Here is a 24,936-nt window from a genome sequence, read left to right as displayed (position 1 = left end):
TTGCTGAGAAACAATGGAGATGACTCATTGCTTTCCGTGTGTAAAAGGATGCAAATTATGTGGAAAGACTGAAGAAATCCTTCTTTTAAAGGAAATATAGAAGCAACCATTAATTCTTCACTAAATAGGAATGTGAAACAAATCTTGCATCACCAAGTACTTTCTAATAACCATCAGGTCCTTGAGCTAGCTTGCACAACCGTTATCCTACCTCAGCAACACAACATTATAGACCACCTTTTGCACTACTATGGACTTGTCTGATTGTGGATTTGTTGGCAGTAATATCTTGTGTTGTAGTCACCCTTTACTTCACTAAGATGTATAATTTGTGTATATAACTTACGTTGTATGTGTTGTTGTTTAATTTAAATTCCTGTGATGCTGCTGCTGCGTGCATGTTTTTAATTGTACCTGCACCTCACTGTATTGTGCCTATGGCAATAAATTCAACTGGATCTGAAAAATCACTTCATACAAAAGCAAGATAAAAAGATGCGTTTTAAACTATTAGGTAAACTTCATTTTGCTCATTTTTTTCTCTATGGGGAGTGGAAGTCAAATAAAATAGAGGAGGGAAAAGCCACTGAAGAAGATGACTTTGAAGGTATGGGAATTCAGGATTTTTTACTGATAACTAAATTAAGTTTTGCATTGCTAGTAGCTTGTCAGCTGCGCATCACTTACCTCTTATTGATAATTAACCGACTATATGATTTGAGACAGTTACTGATTAGGAATATTGCTTTTATAAAAGAATCACTTCATGACCATTGTTGTGAGACCAGATAAAATTACAGGTTGACCTTCGCTAATCTGGCACCACTGGGACCTTAGGAGTGCTGGATTAGTGAAATGCCAAATTACAGAAGGATCACATTAAGCATAATCAGTGCCGGGTCATCGAAGGAACCGAATTACAGGTAGTCGGATTAGTGAAGGTCGACCTGTATTTGAAGCATAAAAATTTCAGATATTACATTAGTTCATAACTGTATGATTTGTAAGTTAACAAAATATATTTGAAGGCTTGATTTGGTGAATAAATGTTGCAAGGATTCTCCTGCATACCTTGACACCTTCCATGCAAGTTTAAATGAATATTAATACTCAGAGGGCTTAGCTGAAAGTTTCCTTTTCAAACAGAGGATTAACCCAAGCATACAATTTATTTTAGCTACTTTCTCCACAGAGCATTAGTAATACAAGTAGCCGAGGAATTTCAGTAGAGTGGGAACTTTATACCCTCAGAAACCTCTGTGATCAATGGATACAAGTAATGTATGGACTGATATAAAATGCAGTTAAGGCACCTCAGGTTTTAACTCCTCTGCGCTTACCTGAGAAATCACCACCACTTTTCCACTTTCAGCATCAATGACTTGGACTACACCTGTCACTTTCCCACTTCCAATTGCAAGCCCCTTCACATGTCCAATGTTATTTACTGTAGCAAGGTCTGGATCACTTATGGAAAATATGATGTTGGACTGAGGCTGTGGACCTCCTTCAGATGTAATCTGCAAGAGTAAATTTAAATTGTGCAGCCTTAGAAATATTTGTGTAACATTCAATATTCTGCATCCTTTATTTAAAGTTAGCATGTTTCTGTTCCAAATATTTGTCAGAAGTAATCACTTTGATCCCAACCTACCTGCATCATTGCACCCACAATGAGTGTTACTTTTCTTGGAATCAACCGAAAAGGATGGAATACCTGTGGAACAGAGAAAGAAGGGGGAAAATAACAGATAGACAGTGACTAAACATTACATCTGATATTCCTTAAATTTTAATAATAAGAATTTTTGAATTCTATACAACTGTTCGATAGTTTATATCATGATGATGAGACTTCTCAATTATAGAAACTGGAGAAAACCATACTCAAACTTACTTCAATTTGCTGAGGTGCAGAACTTAGTTTTTTGCCATCTTTGGTTACCACCGTTGCTGTTAAGCTTGTCTGTCCTATAGCAGTACCTTTAACAGTAAAGCCAACAGTGTAATCATCAAGGATGTCATCAAGTGGCCTAAAATAGAAAGTGTACGAGTGGATGGAGAGGGGGATAGAGTGGGGGTAGGGGAGGGAAGGGTTGAAAAAAAATCAGATCAAGCATTGAAGATTAAGAATGAAAATGCACCATGAGCCAAATAATTATCCCAGCATGACCTGGCCTTCATTCTTGAGAGATTAAAAGGATGAAGGTCAAAAAATCTTACTTACTCCAAAGAAAGTATTTGAGAAGCTGCTTTCAGTTTTAACTTCATGAATGGTAAGTATTTGGACAAGAAGGGTTTTTTTGAATAATCCAGAACTCTCACATAGGCTTTCACAGTTTTAGAAATCTCTACCTGTGGAAGACAAATTTATTTTAGTACAAAATGTTTTCATAAATGCAATTTAAATAACTTGAGGAATAAACTGAACTGGATGTAGTGAGTATGTACACGAGAAAAGGAATCTCAGGTTTGTATGGTATATGGTGACATACTTGTACTTCGATAATGAATTTATTTTGAACTTTGAACTTGAGCTGACTATCAGAGATATAATAAACAAACCTCCATCTTTCTCTCCTAGCAGACACCATCATCTTCAGCCCTTTGCTGCCTCCACAATATCACCCCCCCCCAAGCATGTGTCACTATTTCCACAGGTCCTTCCTCCATCCAACTTCCTCCAACTAAACCAATTTCCCCCGGGATCAATAAAGTATGACTACTACTACTATATCTGCTTATCATCCAACTTCAGCTGCGTCCACCTACCATTCTCCAGCTCTTGCATCACTCCTTCCCTCTAACTCTTTATACTGGTCATCTTCTCTCTATCTTTCAGACCAGATGAAGGGTCTCGACCTGAAACATTGATTATCCATTTCCCTCCACAGCTGATGCATGGCCCTCACTCCACAGAAGATACATAACCTGCTGAATTCTTCCAGCACCATGATTCTTGCTCCAGATTCCAGTACTTAATAGTCTCTTGCATTTCTATTGCTTCTGACCTGTTATATAAATTCCTACATTCCACACAACTGTGTATTTATTTGGCTTTCTGCTCCTGAAACCTTTCCCTTTAAGAAAGCATTTCTACCATATGTAACGGCATAGTCATAATCAAACTTGTACATTTTTTAAATGAAGTAACTGCACAATGGACTTCGTTCAAAGACTGAAATCTGCAGAGATAAATGTAACTTAGCATTTTTTGAATGCAGACAGATTGCCTCAATTATAATTTTGCTAAGTGCCATGATTAACACACATTCCAAAACTGTAAAATATTTACAATCTTAATTCACCCATCATGTTTATATTTATGATAATTCTCTACTGTTTACTCAGAACTTCATCAGTTTGCTGTGTTTGAAGAATAGTTTGTTTTCCTTTTGAAGAATCAATTGATGCCTCAAGTATTCTCTACGGTACCACATTTTATGCTCAAACACACCATGAAGAATACTCTCCCTCATTTCTTTCCTTGCACAATGAAACAATGTTAAAATGTTTCAGTTTAAACTGATGGGCCGAATGGCCTAATTCTGCACCTATGTCAAACCATCCATATCACTTTTACTGAGAAAATTCATTTTCCAATTCATCCCATCATATGCCTTGCTACTTTAAAAAAAAGTGTTAAATCTCCTTACAGCTTCTTTGTTTCAGCCTACCTGGTCCTTGATCACTCGTTTCCCACCAACAGCCCCCTCAAACTACAGTTGTTCATCTTTATCATCCCATTCATGCTGTAGTACATAGTGTACATCCTTCAAAATCTTTTCCATCACAGACAGGAGGTACAGAAGCCTGCAGTTCAACACAACCGGGTTCAAGAACGGCTACTTCCATTCAAACTTTCATTTTTTAGCCAGCTGGCACAACCCTAATCATTACAGTTTAGCAACTTTGATCACTTTGCCAGAATTTGAACTTAGTTTTATCTTGTATGTAATGCCGTGGTTCATATTTTTACTGTTACGCTGTATGTATTTCATTTAGTAGTTCAGTAAGAGCAGTCTGTTCTGCTGTCAGCCTGTTTGGGTTATTGTTGAAGATAAGGGATGATGAGGAATGTGTGCCATCCAGTTAGGACGGTAGAACTGAGGGGAGGTTTTTCTGGTGAGGGACACTGAGGTTGGGCTCGGGGCTTTCGTTCGGTGGGTGATGAAGAGAGAAGACGCTGGAGAGAACAGGTCATAGAATTTGACCCGGAGTGGGACCATGATTGACTGAAGCCAGGGGTGATGATCGACTAAGGATCGGTGATATGGTGAAGCATTCAGCCCCAACTCGTGCAAATTTGACTGTTTAATTAAATAGGCCCTTTTCTTTTTGTTTCTCTTTAATAACCCCTTAGTTAAGATTCATAAATATAATCCCTTTAATCGTATGCAGTGTACTGTCTGTCATTTTGTGGCACTAACTTGTAACAGGGTAGCAAATTACACAGCATCCACAGAAACTGGGGTCTGGGGTGGGAGAGCATCTCAGTTTTGCGAGTTTGGCGGGACTGGAGATAGTCTTCCCTAGGCTTATGCAGCCAAGGAATCACGCACTAATTGTGTTCTTTCTTCTCAAATCATGTATAATGTGTGTTTAATATAAGTTTTTCTTGTGAATGCTGCTTAGTCAATGCTATGTCCCTGTGATGCTGTTGCAAGTTTTTCATTGCACTTGTGCATAACAAACAAGACTTTCAAATAACCATCCTTGCTAACAATATGTTCTAACCATTAAGTTGTACAAATTGAAACTTACTTACTTTTAACATACAAGAACCCTAAAAATTAGTGTTATTTGTTATGCCTTTATTCAACTGCACTTGAAAGTAACATTTGCAGACTAACCTTGTCCACAACCCGTACGTATAACTCTAAGATATCTGATATGTGTACTTCAGCTTTAGCAGGCCCCAGAAAAGCCAGACACAAATCGTGGACCAAAACAGCCAAAATTCCTGGATGAACTGGCCACACCTAAAGAAGACAAAACATGCTTAGTTGAAATATGTTTGGTATAAAGCTTCTACATGTATCTGTTCAGATATCATAATTAGCTAATAATTAGCTGAGTACTTTCAATTAAAGGTAATTTAACATTCTTAAATTACCCAAAGCTATAAATGATTTTATGAATTCCAATTATTTTTCAGTTAACCCATTGTTAAAATATAACAGGATGGTTTAATTCTAATCAAGCACCACCAACCTCCCCCCATAGTATTAAGAAGAATGACTCACCTGAGCAATGTTCTGGGCCTCCTGATACATAACCTTTGCCAGTTCTGTTGAACTTGTATTAATGAAAAAGTATCCTGATCCTTCCTTAAGTGAAAGCTCTGCCTTATAGATAAAAAAAAAGAAAATATTGAACTTGAATAACTATTTTCTAAAGAGATCCTTTAGGAATCTGTATCCCAAAATCTTTGTAACACACATCAAAGTTGCTGGTGAATGCACCAGGCCAGGCAGCATCTCTAGGAAGAGGTACAGTCGATGTTTCGGTCCGAGACCCTTCGTCAGGACTAACTGAAAGAAGAGCTAGTAAGAGATTTGACAATGGGAGGGGGAGTGGGAGATCGGAAATGATAGGAGAAGACAGGAGGAGGAGGGATGGAGCCAAGAGCTGGACAGTTGATTGGCAAAAGGGATACGAGAGGATCATGGGACAGGAGGCCCGGGGAGAAAGAAAAGGGGAAGGGGGTAAGCCCAGAGGATGGGCAAGGGGTACAGTGAGAGGGACAGAGGGAGAAAAAGGAGAGTGAGAGAAAGAATGTGTGTATATAAATGAATAACAGATGGGGTACGAGGGGGAGGTGGGGCATTAGCGGAAGTTTGAGAAGTCAATGTTCCCAAAATCTTTGTAGAACTTTACCTTAACACTCGGATGGTTGTAAATGGTAATGTTCTCTGGAATAACTTTAACATCCTCCACAAGCAACAATTCAATGGTAGCTGATACAGGTAGTAATGGATCATACTGTTATTTAAGGAAAATCAAAATTAGAGTGGCCAGAATTCATCTTTAACCACGTTTTAAGCTAGTATAACAATTAAAACATTGCCCCCCAAATGTGAATCAGCCTTTAGCAAACCATTCTTGAGTAAGTTGTATACTTCAGTTCACCCTATTATTTTGCTTACACTAAGTGCATACCCTGGATTTAACTTTAGCTGCGATGAGATGTTCCTGCTGGTAGCCTGTTGCATTTGCCATGACAGAAGTTGTTCCTGATTCATGATGAACCAGCACAGTTTGTAAACCTTGAAAGAATGAAATGCACACAGTAAGGCTGTGTAAGTGATTAAACCTTTGCAGAGTAAACCAATTAATGACATTTTAACAGTACCATGTTGTTTCCTTTGTCCATTTCCATGATCTTTCACATTCATTTGCATAGGCATGCTGCGCTCAACACTGGCTAAGGAAGGTTTTGATGATTCCCACAAAATACTAAGGGAAGAAAAGTTGTCAAATTTACGCCCTTGCTGGTCGTATGCTTCCAAATCAAGGACTGGATTCCGATAATTTGACACAGGAACCTAGAAGAGATGCAGTACTATTAAGATACATGACTCAAGATTGTTTAACGTCATTTCCTGTACACAAGTGTAAAGGAGAACCAAATAATTGTAACTCCAGATTTGATGTTGCACAAAAATAACTGCAATCAGAAAAAGACACAATAAATATAAATACATAAGATAGCTTATCTACTTAGATTGATTGCATTGCATAAAGTGACATTAGGCACAAGGATGTCTGTACATAAGGTGACTGACAGGAAATAATAAAGTAGTGGTGGTTGGCGCCCTGGAGGGGTGGGTTAGCGGGTGGAGGTGTTGATCAGCCTTGCTGCTTGGGGAAAGTAACTGTTTTTGAGTCTGGTGGCCCTGGTGTGGATGGTACCTAGCCTCCTCTCCATTGGGACAAACCGTCCATGAGCAGGATGAGTGGAATACTTCATGATATTACTGACCCTCTTTCAGAACCCTTGTGTATATATGTTCTTGATAGCAGGTACGCTGGTGCTGGTGATGCATTAGGCAGTTTTGACTACCTGCCATACAGCCTTCCTGAAGGCTGGAGTTTCCATAAAGTAATTATTTCAACTAAGTTTTTTCTAAAAAAAAAACAAATTAATTAAAGGGATCTAAACTAAAAATGCTGTCCAAAAGAAACCAACAGATGTATAAGGTCTAAACTCTTAAACAAACTTGATAATCATTTTGACAATTTGCCATGAAAAATTAAACTTGTTAAAAATTGCAAGTTTAAAATTTTAAAACTCAAATTTGACATACAACTTGCTTATTTCGTTGAAGCAAAGGGCATGACAGGTCCAGTTGAGAACTTAGGTACACAGGAGCCAAGGTAAACCTTGTAGGAGGAGAGCAAATAAATTTGACGACAGCTGGTTCTACTGCAGGGTAAGAGTTTTTTAAACTAGGCTTGTTTCCAACTGACAAGGCCAAGACCTAAAAAAAGAAAGAAAAATACATTTAATGGAAAATTTAAATAGTTTAAAATAATAAGCAATGAATAAGCCAATGATATTGCAATATTCTCAAAATACTACGGCCAGGTAAGAATCTGTACAGTGAATTTAAAGAAGATGGTATTTTTATTTAAGTATCATGAAAGTCTACAAATAATTTGCAGAATTACTTAGATATCCCAACCAAGTATCATATTCATCTTGGAAAGAAGTTGATATTATAGACTTTTTATTGCATAATGTTGTAGTATTCGTGTCAGGAAACTATTTTTGAAGGTAGTTTAACTTACAACATGAGACACAGCAAAAGCTGCTGCTTCTCACCTGCTCTCCCAGTGCTGTGCAGGTGGCTCTAACCAAATGCTTTGGTTGGTTTCTGAATGCGGGGGAGCTTATAAGATGAAGATTGATGCTCTCTTCATTTTCAGCAGTAAGTTCTGTGAAGAACTTTGAAGGCTCTAAAACCCATGGCCTGGGTCCTCCCTCGAAGAGCATACCCTTTGATGACCCCAAAGTTACCAAAGCCACAGATACCGGATCAACAGCCTGAAGATAGGAAGATAAACACCATGCTTTCATAACACATACTGCAAAATTATAATACAAGTTCATATGCTACTAATAATGTGCAACACTGATTTTCATGCAACTTCAATTCATTGCACTCTTGACTCTAAAAGTAGTGCTTATCACCAACAGTGATTAGGGTAGAACATAGCACAGAGATCACTTTGTAATCAAAGTACAACTTTCAGAGCTGCCTCTACGGTTCAGGAGCAATCAAATATGGACAATAAGAAAAGGCACTTCAAGAAAAAAAATAAAGTAACATTCATACTCATGAGCAAGACCCAATGACCCTTGCTAACACTTGCCTGGAAGGAATTATTGGAGTCTTACAGAGGTGAAACATAGAAAACCTACAGCACAATACAGAATTATGTGGATGCCTTCTGAATCGCATACCAACCACGTACAATAAGGGGAGCTTTACCGTAGCCAATTAACCTACAAAGTACCCAGAACATCTTCAGGGAGCGGCGTCTCAGAAAAGCAGCGTCCATTATTAAGGACCTCCAGCACCCAGGGCATGCCCTTTTCTCACTGTTACCATCAGGTAGGAGGTACAGAAGCCTGAAGGTACACACCCAGCGATTCAGGAACAGCTTCTTCCCCTCTGCCATCCGATTCCTAAATGGCCATTGTACCCTTGGACATTACCTCACTTTTTTAAATATACAGAATTTCTGTTTTTTGCATGTTTTTTAATCTTTTCAATATATGTATACTGCAATGATTTATTATTATTATTATTTTTTCTCTGCTAGATTATGTATTGCATTAAACTGCTGCTGCTAAGTTAACAAATTTCATGTCATGTGCTGGTGATAATAAACCTGATTCTGATTCTGATAACCAGGATGTTTTGGGGAAATATGTGGAAGCAAGCGCCAAAATAAATCCAAGGTCACAATGAGAATGTGCAAGTTCCACTCAGCAGGTCAGGATTGAACTTTGATGCCTGGAGCTGGTCAAAACCTAACAGACGCTCCAGGAGTCAGATATGGAGGCTGGGGACTGGGGAGGGGAATTCAGTTTATATTCTGAAACCAGGGTTTGGACCGAATTGAAGTTCAAGGCTAGAGCAAACAAAAAAAGATGTGAAAAGAAAGGAAACTTAAAGAGGGTGCTTCCATCATACAAGCCAACAACCACATTTATCCGATAAATGTTACTCAGGGAACTTCAGACTGAGAATACTTACTACATGAAAATAGATCTTTAGACACTGCACTGCCCACGTTCATCATTATGGAGAAAATTACAGTACATTAATGCAACAGTCAGAAAAGCAGCAGCCACATACTGACCCTCAGCTATCTACAAACAATACATTATGCTGATTGTTGAACTGAGTGAGAGGGGAGAACTTTAAAGGAAATCAGATGGTGGGTACATTTTTCCACACAAAGGGTGGGAAAGAGCTGCTAGAGGAGGGGGTGGGGGTGGAAGCAGATACAATTAAAAAGAATTTGAATAGGTACTTAGACAGCAAAGGCATAGGTGGTTGCGCATCTATGGGGACAAATTAAATTAGTATAGATATGTGTCAAGCTGCTGTACGACGCTCCGACTCTCTGAAAATCTTCATTGTAAACACTTACCTTAAGCGGCACATATGCAGCAATTGTGATGCTGGCAGTGAGGTACACGTGGCTGTGACTATAACTAACTACAAGAGTTGTGTAGCCTGGAGCCTCAGCCTGAACTCTTATTCCACTGCAGTGCTTAGCACCCGGTTCCAATCTCCCTGTTAAAACATTGAGAAAAATTAATTTTAACTTTCAAATCACTTTATAATTATAATGCATTATAATCTACTCCTATTGTTAGCTCTGAGATACTGAACTGGCAGAAAATATTTCTCCCTCATTGGAAGGAAATATTTCCTCAGATTAAACATGGGTCATTCCATCATGAACTACAGAAAATTTTCTACAGTTCCAGAAATATTTTGCTATAAGTTCTTACAAAGCACTTTTAAGAGGCATGTGTATTAAATGCAAGTGTCGGTTGCTTATTATAACGTACTAACTCATTTGGATTAAAGAGATATTCAGGTGTAAAATTATGCTAAGCTCTAGCAATTGATATACTGAATGTTAATAGCTGAAGTTATTTAAACACATCATTTTGTACTGGGTACGTTGATTTTAAAAATATCATTTAGTAAAAATTATATAGTAGTACATCATCATCACAAAACCTGGAGGGAGAGGGTTGAGAACAGGTACCAAACACAGTGTTATTCTTAATCAAAATTGGTCATCATAGCCTGGGCTAACACTCTGCCCCCAATCCAGGGTGGAGTGGCTCAGCCCACTCTTTACTGTGGTGGAGATCAGTCAGGAATTAATGCTACAGCCTTCCTGGATTAACACAGCAGCCCCCTCCCCCACTAACTTTCTCTCTGTACCCCACAACCCACCAACCAACTGCTTGCTAAGTTTTTAAGTCTCTGAGAAATGGATTTATGTGTGAAAAAATGCCTTTTCTTTTGACATTTGTAAGATGTGGCCAATTCAGTCAAGAAAAGCAATGCACTACAATTACTTTATTAAACAATATTACAGTTACAAACATGTTCCTGCTTCACGCTGTGATAGTGGATGATTATAGCGGTCCTGGAAATAGGCCAAAGGAGAACCATGATATGTTTTTCAGTTTAATGAACTTCAAGCTACTCAGAAAGCTATATACATGGGTCCATTTAGTTTACTGTAGCTTAGACTTGGAGGTGACCTGATAGAAATTAATAAAATTGAAGTGCTGGATACTGGAATGATGTTTCCAGTTTAATAATTTGCCAAGGTCTAGGAGATACAAATTTTAACACATTTAAGCATAGGAACATAATGGATATTATGCTGTGCTCTTCTCAGGGTAGTGGCTAATCATAAACATGAGAAATTCTTCAGATGCTGGAAATACAAAGCAACACACACGAAATGTTGGATGAACTCAGCAGGTCGGGCAGCATCTGTGGAAATGAATGACTAGTCGACGCAACGCATGCAAAATGCTTGAGGAACTCAGCAGGCCAGATAGCATCTATGAAGAAGAAGAAACAGTCGACGTTTCGGGCGGAAGACCTTCAGGACTGAGAAGGGGGAGGGGAAGGAGGATAGCTAGAAGGTGGTAGATGAAGCCAGGTGGATAGGGAAGGTAAAGGGCTGGAGAGAAATGAATTTGATAGGAGAGTAGAGTGGATCATAGGAGAAAGGGAAGGCTGAAGGGACCCAGGTGGAGGTGATAGGCAGGTGAACAGAGTTAAGAGACCAGAGTGGGGAATAGAAGAAGAGGGGAGGAGGGGGGAAATTTTTTTTTACCAGAAGGAGGCATCTATATTCATGCCATCAGGTTGGAGGTTACCCGGACAGAATATAATATGTTGCTCCTCCACCCTGAGGACGGCTTCATCATGACACAAGAGGAGGCCATGGACAAACATGTGGGAATGGGAATGGGGATCGGAATTTAAGTGTTTGGCCACCAGGAAGCTCCCCTTTTAGCGGATGGAGCAGACGTGTGCGATGGAGCGGTCCCCTAATTTATGACGGTCTCGCCGATATAGAGGAGGCTACATCGGAAGCACTGCGCACAACAGATGCCCCCTTCACAAGTATAATATCGCCTCACCCGGAAGGACTATTTGGGGCCCTGTGAGGGAGGAGGTAAATGGACAGATGTAGTACTTTGGTCGTTTGTAGGGATGAGTATGATGTTGTAGCCATCACTGAATCATGGCTGAAGGATGGTTGTAGTTGGGAGGTGAATGCCCAAGTTTAGACATTGTATTGGAGGGACTGGAGGTAGGCAGAGGGGGTGACAACAAAGCAAAAATTAGTGGGAAGATAGCGGATTGGGAAGTTTTAAAAACCTACAGACAGCAACTAAAAAAAAATCATTAGAATGGAAATGATGAAATATGAAAGCAAGCGAGCAAATAATATCAAAGTGGACAGTAGAAGATTTTTTCAAGTATGTTAAAAATAAAAGAGAAATGAGAGTCGATATAGGACCACTAGAAAATGAGGCAGGAGAGATAATAAGGGGACACAAGGAGATGGCTGATGAACTAAATGAGTATTTTGCATCAGTCTTCACTGTGGAAGACACTAGCAGTGTGCCTGATGTTGTAGTGTGTGAAAGAAGTGAGTGCAGTTACTATTAAAAGAAAGAAGGTGCTCAAAAAGCTGAAAGACTTAAAGGTACATAAGTCACCTGGACCAGATGAACTGCACCCTAGAATTCCGAAAGAGGTAGCGTTAGAGATTGTGGTGACAAAATCATTGGATTTTGGCATGGTGCCAGAGGACTGAAAAATTGCAAATGGTCACTCCACTCTTCGAGAAAGGAGGAAGGCAGCAGAAAGGAAATTATAGACCAGTTAGCCTGACCTCAGTGGTTGGGAAGATGTTAGAGTCAATTGTCAAGGATGGAGTACTTGGTGACACAGGACAAAATAGTACAAAGTCAGCATGGTTTCCTTCAGGGAAAATTCTGCATGACGAACCTGTTGGAATTCTTTGAGGAGATTACAAATTGGATAGATAAAGAGGATGTTGTATATTTGGGCTTTCAGAAGGCCTTTGTTAAGGTGCCATACATGAGGCTGCTTACAAAATTAAGAGTCCATGGTATTACAGGAAAGTTACTAACATGGTTGAAGCACTGGCTGATTGGTAGGAGGCAGCCAGTGGAATAAAAGGATCCTTTTCTGGTTGGCTGCCAGTGACTAGTGGTGTTCCACAGGAGTTGGTGTTGGGACTAGTTCTTTCTATGCTGTATATAAATGGGACTTGGGAGACCTTGTGCAGAACACACTAGAGGTTAACTTGCAGGTTGAGTTGGTGGTGAGGAAGTAGATGCAATGTCAGTATTCATTTCAGGACATCTAGCATACAAGAGCAAGGACGTGATGCTGAGGCTTCATAAGGCACTGGTGAGGCCTCACCTTGAGTAATGTGAACAGTTTGGGGTCCCTCATCTTAGAAAAAATGTGCTGGCATTGGAGAGGGTCCAGGGGAGGCCCACAGGGATGATTCCAGGAATGAAAGGATTATCATACGAGGAACGTTTGATGGCTCTGGGTCTGTACTCACTGGAATTCAGAAGGATGAGGCGGGGATCGAATTCGAATATTGAAAGGCCTAGACAGAGTAGATATTGAAAGGATGTTTCCCATGGTGGGAGAGTCAAGGACAAGAGGGCACAGCCTCAGGATAGAGGGGCGCCCTTTCAAAACAGAGATGCAGAGAAATTTCTTTAGCCAAAGGGTGGTGAATTTGTGGAATTTGTTGCCACATGCAGCTGGGGAGGCCAGAGATTGATAGGTTCTTGATTGGACATGGCATCAAAGGTTACAGGGAGAAGGCCAGAAACCTGGGGTTGAGGAGGAGGGAAAAAAAAGGATCAACCTAGATTGAATGGGGGAGCGGACTTGATGGGCCAGATTGCCTAATTCTGCTCCTATGTCTTATGGTCTAAGTACCAGGAGGGAGATTAATGGGGGAGGAATGAATAGACAAGGGAATCACAGAGGGAGTGATCCCCACAGAAAGCAGAGAGAAGTGGGAGGTAAAGATACGCTTGGTGGTAGGATCCCTTTGGAGATGGCGGAAGTTACAATGAATGATACATTGGAAGTGGAGGCTCAAGGGGTAATAGGCAAAGACAAGAGGAACTCTATCATTGTTAAGGCATTGGGAAGATAGAGTGCATGCATATGTTCGGGAAATGGAGGAGATGCAGGTGAGGGCAGCATCGATGGTGGAGGAAGGGAAACCCCATTCTTTGAAGGCTGAAGTGATGCATGCTAATTTTGTTTTAAATCTCATAGTAATTCTGCTGGTTACTGAATTGGGAATAACATGTATTATAGAGGAAGGTCTTCATGGATAATCCTGAGTTTATATGGGTCTATTGTACAAATTGTTTGAAGGGCCAGAGAGAAATTTTACAGAGTTCACCTCTTCTTACCTCCATCTGGACCATGATTTTTTTTGTGTGTTCTTCTACCTTTTTGTGTATTCCCACATTATGACAATTCTGGTAATAAAAATTCACCCTTATGGAATGCAGAAATCACCACCAAAACTTTGAGATACAGAATAAAAATTAATTCTTATGAAATTTACATGAGGGAAAAAAGACAAATCATACACAATGAGAATTGTCAAGCATTTGCAATACAGAAAATTGCAATATGAATATTTTCCTGGGAATGCAATCCCTCCCTACAGAGATTCATTGTACTTAACGACAAAGAGGCTTATTTGTGAGCTGCCATTCTTTATATGAGACACAGTTCTGAAGAACCAGCAAATCTTTTCCTGTTCACCTGATTTATACGTTGACATGTCAATTCAATATAGAATTATTGATATTAATGCAAAGTTTGAAGTCCCCAATTCTGTCCAGTTTTTACAGGAACAATGTTACTTCCTCATGCAATCATTTTGCAGAATTTCACTGTAAACACATATTGTCTGCCATTTCTCATATTTAGACAAGTAGTGCAGATTCACATCAGACATGAATTATTTATTCCCCAATTTTTGAGCTTCGAAAGATAAATATAAGCACAGTACGAATAAATGAAAATAATGCAATGCAAAAATATGTTGCATTGGAAATAGTGAACATGGGTGACAAACTCCAAATCAATTTTCAACAGAGAAATTTCAAAAATGGCTTGATGTTTTATAGTTTAAATTTATTTCCGCTTGAAAATGCACGTTTAATTGCATTAAAATTCTGCAAAATAATTTTATTCTAGCGCTAAAGTAAAAAAAAGCTCTCTTTTGTTACCTTCTATATTCTTGAAAACACCACGATTTTCAATTTCTGTCACAAGGTCAAAATGGGAGCAGTCAGTTAGCATAACTTTTTCCTGTGTTTCCATGTTCATGAGGCCATAAATTTTGAGGGGCAAATCCAATTGTTGTCCAACTCTAGCTTCCACTTGGCAGGGTGCAAACTCCATTTGGATTGGTTCTATTACATATACCTTGAAGTTTTTTAAAAAAAATTATAATTTTATGATGAATCAAGACTACAGCTAATAGTTAAATCACAATACATTCCAGACCAGCATTTAGTTTTATAGTGGAGGATTACTTATTTTAAAAAGACTAACTAGGTAACTGGTACAAACCCTCTGATCATGTACAACCCAAAACCCCGCCACCCCCCCCTCCGAATTTTGTACTTCCACAAGCAAGAGGACACAACTATTTAAAAAGTTGTATTCTATATTGTCACTGCCAATGCTGCGCTACTTCACAACACAATGAAATATTAGCAAGGTTTTCTGCTCAAGTTTTCAGTGGGATTTGAACCCATTTCTTTTTGACTGAGGAGACAGTACTAACTTCTACACCAAGATAACCATTATCTCTTGTTGTAAACATTCTGATCTGGAAATTGTCTTCAATCCCTTCTTGTAAGTTCTTGTATTGTAGTAACATTTACTGATCAGATACTTTGAGCAGCAGCTTTTTGTCTTTCCTGTACAGTCTTCCAAAGACTTTGAGATGTACAAGAACAGATAATAGTGTCTTCTTAGGCCGTAAACCATTCAATTTAAATTTGCACAAGCTATTCTATGAGTAACCCTTCTAGCAAATTAGCATATTCTTAAGAAATTCAGCAACATAGATCCATTCATTCCGTTTATACTTGCTCACAGAAATTCCATGAAGAGAGCCAAAGCACTATAGCACCCACCCACTAGTATTCTAGAACATGACTGAATAGGGGAAAATTAGTCAAATTCAAAAATCCTTTCTGACACCGTCTTAATTATGAAGCAACAGAATTAGGAATTTGTTGCTGAAGACAAAATTTTTTAAAAGGGTAGAAAACAAAGATGGGATTATAAGGGATAAGAGACAAAATGTGCATTTAAAGTTTTTAAATTGGTTAGTATTAAAACAGAGTAAATGAAAATGCATGATCACAAAAGGTAATTTTTTTGGTGCCAGTAAAGGCATAATTAAAAATGCAAATATTAGCACATACAATATTCATTTTTCCTGGTAAATTCAGTAGTTGTCTATCACTTGGGTAGTGTAAATTCACACCTCTCCATGCACTTCAATCCCAAGACATTTGGCAAGATAACAATTACTGGATAAAAAAAAATCAAATTAGGGAGCACTGTTTTGCTTTTCATTTTTAATTGTAAATGGTGTTAAAGAAGTCACTCAACAAGTTACACCTAAAGGTACCCTTGGCATCATGATCACTTCCACCTTCATAACTCCACAGATACTGAAAACTTCATTTCAACACGAGATACATTTTATATCTCTCTTACAGATAATGTTCAGTAAATAAAAATGAAATGTAAAGGTAAAAATGAATCAAATTACCATCATTTGTCCATAGTGTAATGGATTCTGAAGATCATGAGCTTTTATTATGCTCAGTCCTGTATCACTTCCCGTTGTCATAATTCCTTTAACTGTCACTGTTGCCACTGCTTGATTGGACGATGACCAAATAAAATTTCCACTCCCACCTTCGGCCTACACAACAAATAAAATTAAAAAGGGAAATATAAATGCAACGTCATCTGTCATTGAAATATACTGTACATTCAAATCACGAGGCAGAACATGATCTCCCTACGTGTGCAAGTGTTGAGTGCATCATCTCCCTACATGTGCAAGTGTTGAGTGCATCATCTCCCTACGTGTGCAAGTGTTGAGTGCATGTTTTGGGCAATAATAAGAATACAGGTGCTCAAAACACTCACTCAGGGTGTGGGAAAGGAAGCAGTCAATATTACTAAAACTTTCACTCCATTTCTCTTCCTGCAGATTCATTCTGCTCTGCTAATTGTTTCCCACATTTTAGACGATAGAACAGTACAGCACAGGAACAGGGCCTTCGGCAGACAATGTTGTGCTGAATCAATTAAATTGGTAATCAAATGATCAATTAAACTAATGCTTTCTGCTTATGCAATGTCCATATCCTCCCATTTTCCTCACATTCACGTGCCTATCTACAAACTCCCAAATGTATTGGCCTTATCCACCACCCCAGGCAGTGCATTCCATACACCCACCAATCCCTGTATATAAAACTTGCCCCTTACACCTCCTTCCGATTTATTGCTCTCAATTTAACTGCATGCCCTCAGGTATTAGACAATTTAACCCTGGAAAACAGATACTGTCTGTCTACTCCACCTGTGTCTCTCATAAATATTTAAACTTCTATTGGATCTCGTCTCAGCCTCCGCCGCTCCATAGAAAACAACCTAAGTTTGTCCAGCCTCTCATTATAGCACACATCCACTAATCCAGGCAGCTTCCTGGTAAACCTCTTCTGCATCCTCTTCAAAACCTCAACATCCTTCCTGTAATAGCCGACCAGAACTGTTCACTATACTCCAGATGCAGCCGAACTAGAGAGTTTTAAAAAACTGCAACATAACCTCCTGACTTTTGAACCCAATGCCTCAAAGTATGACGTATACCTTCATAGCCACACCATCAATCTGTGTATATAGCTGAGGGAGCTATTAACTTCGACCCTTAGATCACTCTGCTCATTAACAGTGTTGATGACCTTTAAAACTGTTAAAGGTCTTGCCCTTAACAGTGTACTTCCTCTTTACATTTGATTTTCTGGCATTATTTAAAATTTTCAGCCTTTTTAATGTTAACATTTATAATCATTGTAACCCTCCTTCCCCCTCCAAAGATGCTGCCTGGCCTCCTGAGAATCCCCAGCATTTTTTATGTTTTCAATTTTAGTTTTCCAGCTTCTGCATGTCTTTTTGTAAAGTGTTTTTGTTACCACATATTGAAGATCTTGACAGATTTATTCTCCGAATAGATTTAGCAGAATAAAATATTTAAGTTGTCATTGCTTCCTCTAAAAAAAGAGGTAATATATCTTTTTAACAATTTCCATGAAACTTCGGCGACCATTAACTGGGCCAAAATGTATTGGTCCTGATGTGTCCCAATTAACCAGAACCCACCAGCCTGATGGACCACAAGGCTCGGGACAGACTAACTTTTCTAACTATTTGGTAATTAGGAAAGATATATTGTATTCACAAAATAAGCACCTTTATTACATATTGGTAAGCTCCAGCCACTTGCTGCCAGGGAAACGTCAAAATATTTGGTGTAAGAGTAATCGGATTATAAATTTCGACTTCTTGTTGGTTTCGCACTGGGACAGCCATGGAATGCACAGCTCCATTCTGAAAGTCAAAATTAATAAAATATTTGGAATAGTATTAGTAAAACATTGAGCAGTACTGGAATAGGGGCAATTAATGCAACTGACATTAAAGAAAACGAGCATTAGCATAAGTTTAAAATTTTTAAGATGATTTTAGAGATACCCAGACCTCCAAAACTTCATGACAATGCTGCAAATTGATAGTATTTATTTAAAAAAACATTTGTAGCCATGCACTCTGTTCAAATTGGCAAAAGCCTAGTTTTGCTTCAAAGAATCACAATAGTAACTATGAATTTGTATGTAGTATTTTAAGATTCTTGGAATTATAAATAAGTTTTAACAGAACTAATATACATTCCATTTCTGCAATACAAGGATGAAAGCCCTCATCCCTTCATATTTGCATATATTTTTAAAAAATGTATATTGCAGAGTTAATATCAACATTACATGAGTTTCATAACATTTTTAAAAATTAAAATTTGCATTTAATCCCAGAAGCAGCTTATAAATAGTATCATAGACCCAAATGAGATGGATTTTGTCTGCCACCTGCATTTGCTGCATTTCTTGTTCATCCACTTATGCTTACCTGGGCTGGTTGCGGGGAAAGAAAAATTTATGGAATGCTTGCAGTAATTTAATATTTTAATAATTCTTTTTACAAGTGTGTAGAGGTGAGAGTTACTTTTTCTTTTATTTTCTTCCCCATGTAATATCTGGAACCCTCAGTAGTGAAAAAGTACTCAAAACAAATTGTACACAAGCAGACATCTGCATTCAACTGAGCATGGTTTCTGATTTAATCCAGGTCTGGACAAGGAAATCCAGAAATGCACTGGAAAACAGATGTGCTGGTATCCGTTATGTTACTTTGCACTGGGCCTATTCCGGGTTCTGTAAGTCTGGCATTTAGTTATCTGGGACCAGCTGAATGCCAACATTTCCAAACACAAAGCCTGCTTGAATCAGCCTACCTCTTCCTTTCTAAGTGTTGCTTCAGAAAACAAAGATTGTGCAGTGCACTTTGAAAATGCCTCTGCTGACAGAATGGTAGGGTGTTTTTGCTTACCTCCCAACAGAACAGGGATAAGGTTTTAACATTTCATTCAAATGACGGCACAAGCAGCAATGCTGCACTGATGCACTGATGCGTTCATATCCTGAAGAACCCACCATCAGGTAAATCAAAGTAAAAATAGCAACAGGGCCATAACTGATACTGTGACATTGTTTAAACCCAATAAAAAGGTTTAAACCAAATTGGATTATATTCCTAACAGAGACTATTAATAATACTGCATTTTATTCCACATCATAGTCCAAATATTAGCAGAGCATCTGAATTCCTCAAAATTGTTTTGTCCCCAACATGACATTAAATCAATATTTCAAAGTTTATCATTATATATTAAATATTTAGTTGCTTCAAAATTGATCCTGAATTCAGTCACATACATGTATACTCCTTTGTATGACTGATCTAAATTCAAATCCCGAATTGGACAATTGTTTGAACACTTATTATAAAGTTACTATTTCTTTAACAAGAATTCTCACTAATTTTGAAAATTAGCTAAGAGCTGTTTATAACAATGTGAAATATGCAAAGATCTTCAATTGAAATAAATACTTCAAAGCCTAGCACATGCCACTGAATCTACAAAGAAGTTCTTTATCCATGTAACCCTGTGGTTATAATAGGTCAGAAGGTGAGAAGTTTTGTTCTGTTCGTTAAATTCAAAGTACTTTTTTTAATACTTATGACATTGCATACTTCAGGATAAAAGAAATACATTCTCACCTGAGATATCACTTTACTTAACGATGCATCAATTATTGTCTGCCCCTTTTTCAATGCCCTCACACGATGATATGATCCATTTAGAGAGCTCTCCAATACATCAAAATACTCTGCTGGAATTTCTGCATCAATTCTGATTTCCTATGTTGTCATGAAGAAATGAGTTATCATAAAATATCACTACATACTTTCAACAGTGCACATTGCAACTTGTATATAATACATATGGCATACAGAACTAGAACAGCTAAAAACAAAAATTAGCCTTTGCCAGAGTTAAGTGGGGTCTAACAGACTAGCCACTTAACGTATTCTCCTCTGAATACTTTGGAATCAAATACATGGGGATAAAACAAAGGGCAGTTGATATTTTTGGAATCATTGTAGCACTAGCAACCAAAATCTAATTTCTATTTCATGGTCTCAATTTGAAAAAACAAAATCTGGCAAAAAAAAACTCAACTATGCCCTGACAAGTAATGTAAAATTAATCAACAAATGGACCAGACTAAATACTAATGATATTGCTTAAACACAATCACAATAAGATGTGGCCTTCAGATTGTTAAGCCATTTTAAAGGGAAGACTCAATTTTCTTCTATAGTTTGAGTGGGGGCTGACAGGGAGATATTGGAGTTTGAAAATTTCACTTTGAAAATTGCCATTTTGATCGTTTCCAACAAGGCAAGGTCACTTCAAAATTGACAATGTGATCTTCCAATTTTTACTTGATTCCATTTTTATCTTATCATTGCTGGGCTTAAAAACATAAATAAGCAGCCATTAGTTTTTATAATTTTACCTAGTGTACAGATGGCTTGACCTTGGCCTAAAATTTCCTGAAATGCTAAGACTGCGAATGACACATATAGTTATTGCATAACTTGAACTACGGGAGAATTATCCCACGAATGAAAAAAAAGTCACAAGTTGCTGGATAATTTCTCTTTTGTAATGAGCTTTGTGAAAATGACATCTTGTCCTTTACCTCCCTATATACTTCATGGAGTTGCTGTACTTAAACGTTAATTGCTCACTTAATGTGCTATGAAAGTTCAACTCATAGCACAAGTACTCTTGTTAAAGGGAGTTCATTCTCTGGGCTCAAGTTTGATAGGTAATCAGTGTGGATGCCTGTCCTGGGAGTAAATCATTTGAGCATTTAAATGTCACAGGAAAGTTAATATTCTTCCCTTCCCTCAATTACAGCCTTTAGTTTATCCCCTGTATGTTCAGCTCTCATTAATTAAGGGACAAAGCCCTGGATGTCTTTTTCACCTTATACTGCGAGGACAAAGAAAAACTGAACTGAAGGATGCAAGAAAAAGTTGAACCGATTAGGAAGTTTGTCTTAGAATGTAGAACAGCAGCGCACAGTACAGGCTCTTTGGCCAACCATTTAACCTACTCCAAGATCAACCTCACCCTTCTCTCCCACATAGCCTTCCATTTTACTTTCATGCATGTACCTATCTAAGAATCTCTTAAATGTCCCTAATGTATCTGCCTCAACCACGACCCCAGGCAGCACGTTCCATGCACTTGCCACTCTCTGTGTGAAAAACCTACCTCTGACATCCTCGACACTCTTCTCCTATTACCCTAAAAGAATGCCTCCTCATTTTAGTCATTACCACCCTGGAAAAAGGCACTAGTGTTCAGTCTATCAATGCCTCTTATCAGGTCTCCTATTATTCTCATTGCTCCAACGACAAAAGCCCTAGCTCACTCAACCCTGCCTCATAAGACATGTTCTCCATTCCCGTCAGCATCATGATAAATTTCCTCTGCACTCTCTCTCTAAAGATTCAACATCCTTCCTATTTTGAGACAATCACAGTACTCCAAGTGTGGTCTAATCAGAGCTTTATAGAGCTGCAATATTACTGCATGGCTCTTGAACTTATTCCCCTGACTAATGAAGCCCAACACAGCATACACCTTCTTAACCACCCTATCAACCTGTACGGCAACTTGGAGGGATCTATGAACTTGGATCTTGGATCCCAAGATCCCTTTCTGTTTCTCTACACTGCTAAGAATCCTGCCATTAACTTTGTACTCTGCCATCAAATTCAGTGGGTGGTGGGGTGAAGATACATCTCTACCAAAGAAGATGTAAGGCACACGTTCCCTCCACTAGCCTGCAGGACACCCTCGGGCAACGTGTAGCACCTGCCTATCCCGCGATCATGGTCACATGAAGCCATGGGAGCAGGTGGTGGATGGTCTTAAGAACAGCTGGTGCATATCACAAGTCCTGGTTATGCAATAACTGATGCCAGGAAGACAGTCTCTGAAAAGTATTGACAACAGCTAGGGTCTCGTAATGAGACTAAATAGAAGAAGGCAACAGCAAACCATTTCTGTAGAAAAATTTGCCAAGAACAATCATGGTTATGGAAAGACAATGATCACCTATATCAGACAACATGGCACACACTGATGATCTCCCAAAGTCCATCAATTCATATTTTTCTGGATTTAACTCAATCTGCCACTCCTGCATCCTGAAAATATCATTTTGTAATCTCCAACAAGGTTATCTTGTTCAAGCGAGTTCTAGTTCAGTGACATCCAGGCCCAGTTACATTGAGAGAAACAGTTATAATTAATAAAAACTTGGTTGCCCAGCTCAGTAACAAGTGCTGTGCTCAGTGAGGCCGGAGGGAGGGACAGGGGCACAGGGAATAGTTGGAACATCTCTCGATTACCCATCACCTGTCAAGTCCAGGAAACATTGGACTACTGAGGCTTTAAAACATCTTTTGTGTCTGAAAGGTTTTCCTGCTCAGAGCGACACATATTTCCAGTTAAATGTAGAAGTGAGGAATGAGTCAGTTGCCAAATCATTTTACACTGTCAATTGAAAGCACCGTGCATACATTCCAAAACTAAGCAAGAGGAAATAAACAGACTAAAACAAACCAAGTTATTTGTACACAGCACAATCATCTTGAAGATTAATTGTTGGGAATTTTAAAGTTTCACAAGTGAACCAATTACATCTTTTTCTTGCCTCAGTAGAATACTTACATCTGAGTGATAAAATTTATTGCTTTCTTTATCATACACTTCAATTGTTAGAACATATTCTTTGCCAGTTTCCAAAATCCATCTGTCACCAGGATAAACTGTAAATCCTATACACACATAAAAAAAGTTACTTAATTTCTATACAGCCTTAGCATAGTTCAGTTTTCAAATAAAGGTATTACATAAGCAGAGGAGACTTACAAACCATTTACTCTATGAAGTTCTGCATCTTTACAGTGGCCATGTCAACAATGGCTTTCTAAAAGATTATGTCACTGCTCTACATTTATACCACAATTCTTGTGACCGGCCCAGAGCAGATCAAAACGAATGCATTATTCTTATCAAAGGGTAATTTTATTGTATTGGTATAATTAGGAAGACCGTACTAAAGTTGGGTACTGTAAAGTTGTTATTTCATTTTTTTCTCAGCTGAGATGAGTTGAGAATGTCCTGCATTACAGGAGGCCTTTTCAAAATCGGGGCATTATTTTGTAATGAGCAATTAACTTCCTAAATAGCATTATGAAAACTTTTCCTCCATTCTATCTGAATACATTGCTCATCATATAAAATTGGTTTGGTGCTGTCAATTAGCCGACAACAACTGCAATTACAAACCTTGAAACACATTAAAATGGATTTGTTCAATATATTTACTGACATCAGTAATTATTATATTGTGTATAAGCACATTACAATGTTTTATTGTAATGTTAATTTGCAATACTTGTCCAGTAAACTGAAATATATTGAAATTCTGAACCACCACTGATTGTGTGTTGTTTCACCCAAGTGTTGTACATGATATTCAAGAAAAAGGAATGGAACAATCAATCCCCAAAAGATGGATCGATCGTCCTCAACAACTTAACAATTCTTCACTACCGCAGCAAAACCTCAGCAATTATCTGTCAGAGGTTGTCATAAAATCATTGGATAGATCCATCTATCTAAGAGATGTATAATCTGAAGATGCAGTAATATTCATAAACATGTTTTTGGTGCAATTCCAATGCAGTCTCGAAGAAGAGGCAGACTAAGTATAGAGAAATATATATTTTCTCTATGCATCAAGAAAAAGCTACTTAAGTAGTCCCATCTGTTTGAAAAGATAAATGACAAGGTAAACTACAAACATAATTGGAACTGAGCAGTACTGCTTAGAAAGCGGTAAAGAATACATTTCATATATTCAGAACAAAATGAAGAACAATGTAGCTTGTCTGGCCATTGAACGAATGTTTTAGATAATAACCCAACACTATAATTAGGCAAACATGAGGAAATCTGCAGATGTTGGAAATTCAAGCAACACACACAAAATGCTGGTGGAATGCAGCAGGCCAGGCAGCATCTATTGGAAGAGGTACAGTCGACGTTTCGGGCCGAGACCCTTCATCAGGACCAACTGAAAGAAGAGATAGTATCTCTTACTATCTCTTCTTTCAGTTAGTCCTGACGAAGTGTCTCGGCCCGAAACGTCAACTGTACCTCTTCCTATAGATGCTGCCTGGCCTGCCGCATTCCATCAGCATTTTGTGTGTGTTACTATAATTAGGCATATTTTAATACCAGAGGGCATGCATTTAAGGGGACAGGGGGTAATTTCATAGGAGATGTGAGGGGCAAGTATTTTCCCTCCACAGAGAGTGGTGTTTGCCTGGAATGGTGGTAGACACAGAAACATTAGGAACTTTTAAGAGACGATTAGATAGGCACATGTGAGGGGAAGAAAGTGGAAGGACATAGACATTCTGTAGGCAGAAAAGATTAGCTCAGCTAGCTGTTTGTTTGCTAATTTACAAAGACAAG

General features: G+C 38.4%; 1 protein-coding gene across 1 annotated transcript in view; it reads right to left on the bottom strand.

The window, feature by feature from the left end:
• The window catches only part of nup210 (nucleoporin 210), a 115,724-nt gene that overhangs the window by 38,642 nt on the left and 52,146 nt on the right, over positions 1-24,936 (bottom strand). Inside the window, exons 9-25 of the mRNA XM_063068133.1 lie at positions 23,122-23,228; positions 20,085-20,225; positions 18,159-18,296; positions 16,444-16,599; positions 14,879-15,077; positions 9,670-9,815; positions 7,829-8,050; positions 7,311-7,484; positions 6,356-6,548; positions 6,163-6,269; positions 5,881-5,985; positions 5,247-5,348; positions 4,854-4,982; positions 2,228-2,355; positions 1,898-2,033; positions 1,655-1,717; positions 1,341-1,520 (exon numbers count right to left, since the gene is read on the bottom strand). Coding sequence (XP_062924203.1) covers positions 1,341-1,520; positions 1,655-1,717; positions 1,898-2,033; positions 2,228-2,355; positions 4,854-4,982; positions 5,247-5,348; positions 5,881-5,985; positions 6,163-6,269; positions 6,356-6,548; positions 7,311-7,484; positions 7,829-8,050; positions 9,670-9,815; positions 14,879-15,077; positions 16,444-16,599; positions 18,159-18,296; positions 20,085-20,225; positions 23,122-23,228 — 2,426 coding nt within the window. The remainder of the gene's footprint in view (positions 1-1,340; positions 1,521-1,654; positions 1,718-1,897; positions 2,034-2,227; positions 2,356-4,853; positions 4,983-5,246; positions 5,349-5,880; positions 5,986-6,162; positions 6,270-6,355; positions 6,549-7,310; positions 7,485-7,828; positions 8,051-9,669; positions 9,816-14,878; positions 15,078-16,443; positions 16,600-18,158; positions 18,297-20,084; positions 20,226-23,121; positions 23,229-24,936) is intronic.

Source organism: Mobula hypostoma, chromosome 15, assembly GCF_963921235.1.
Source record: "Mobula hypostoma chromosome 15, sMobHyp1.1, whole genome shotgun sequence".
Classification (NCBI taxonomy): domain Eukaryota; kingdom Metazoa; phylum Chordata; class Chondrichthyes; order Myliobatiformes; family Myliobatidae; genus Mobula; species Mobula hypostoma.
The sequence above is the reverse complement of the archived record's forward strand: the minus strand, read 5'-3'. Positions and strand labels throughout refer to the sequence as shown.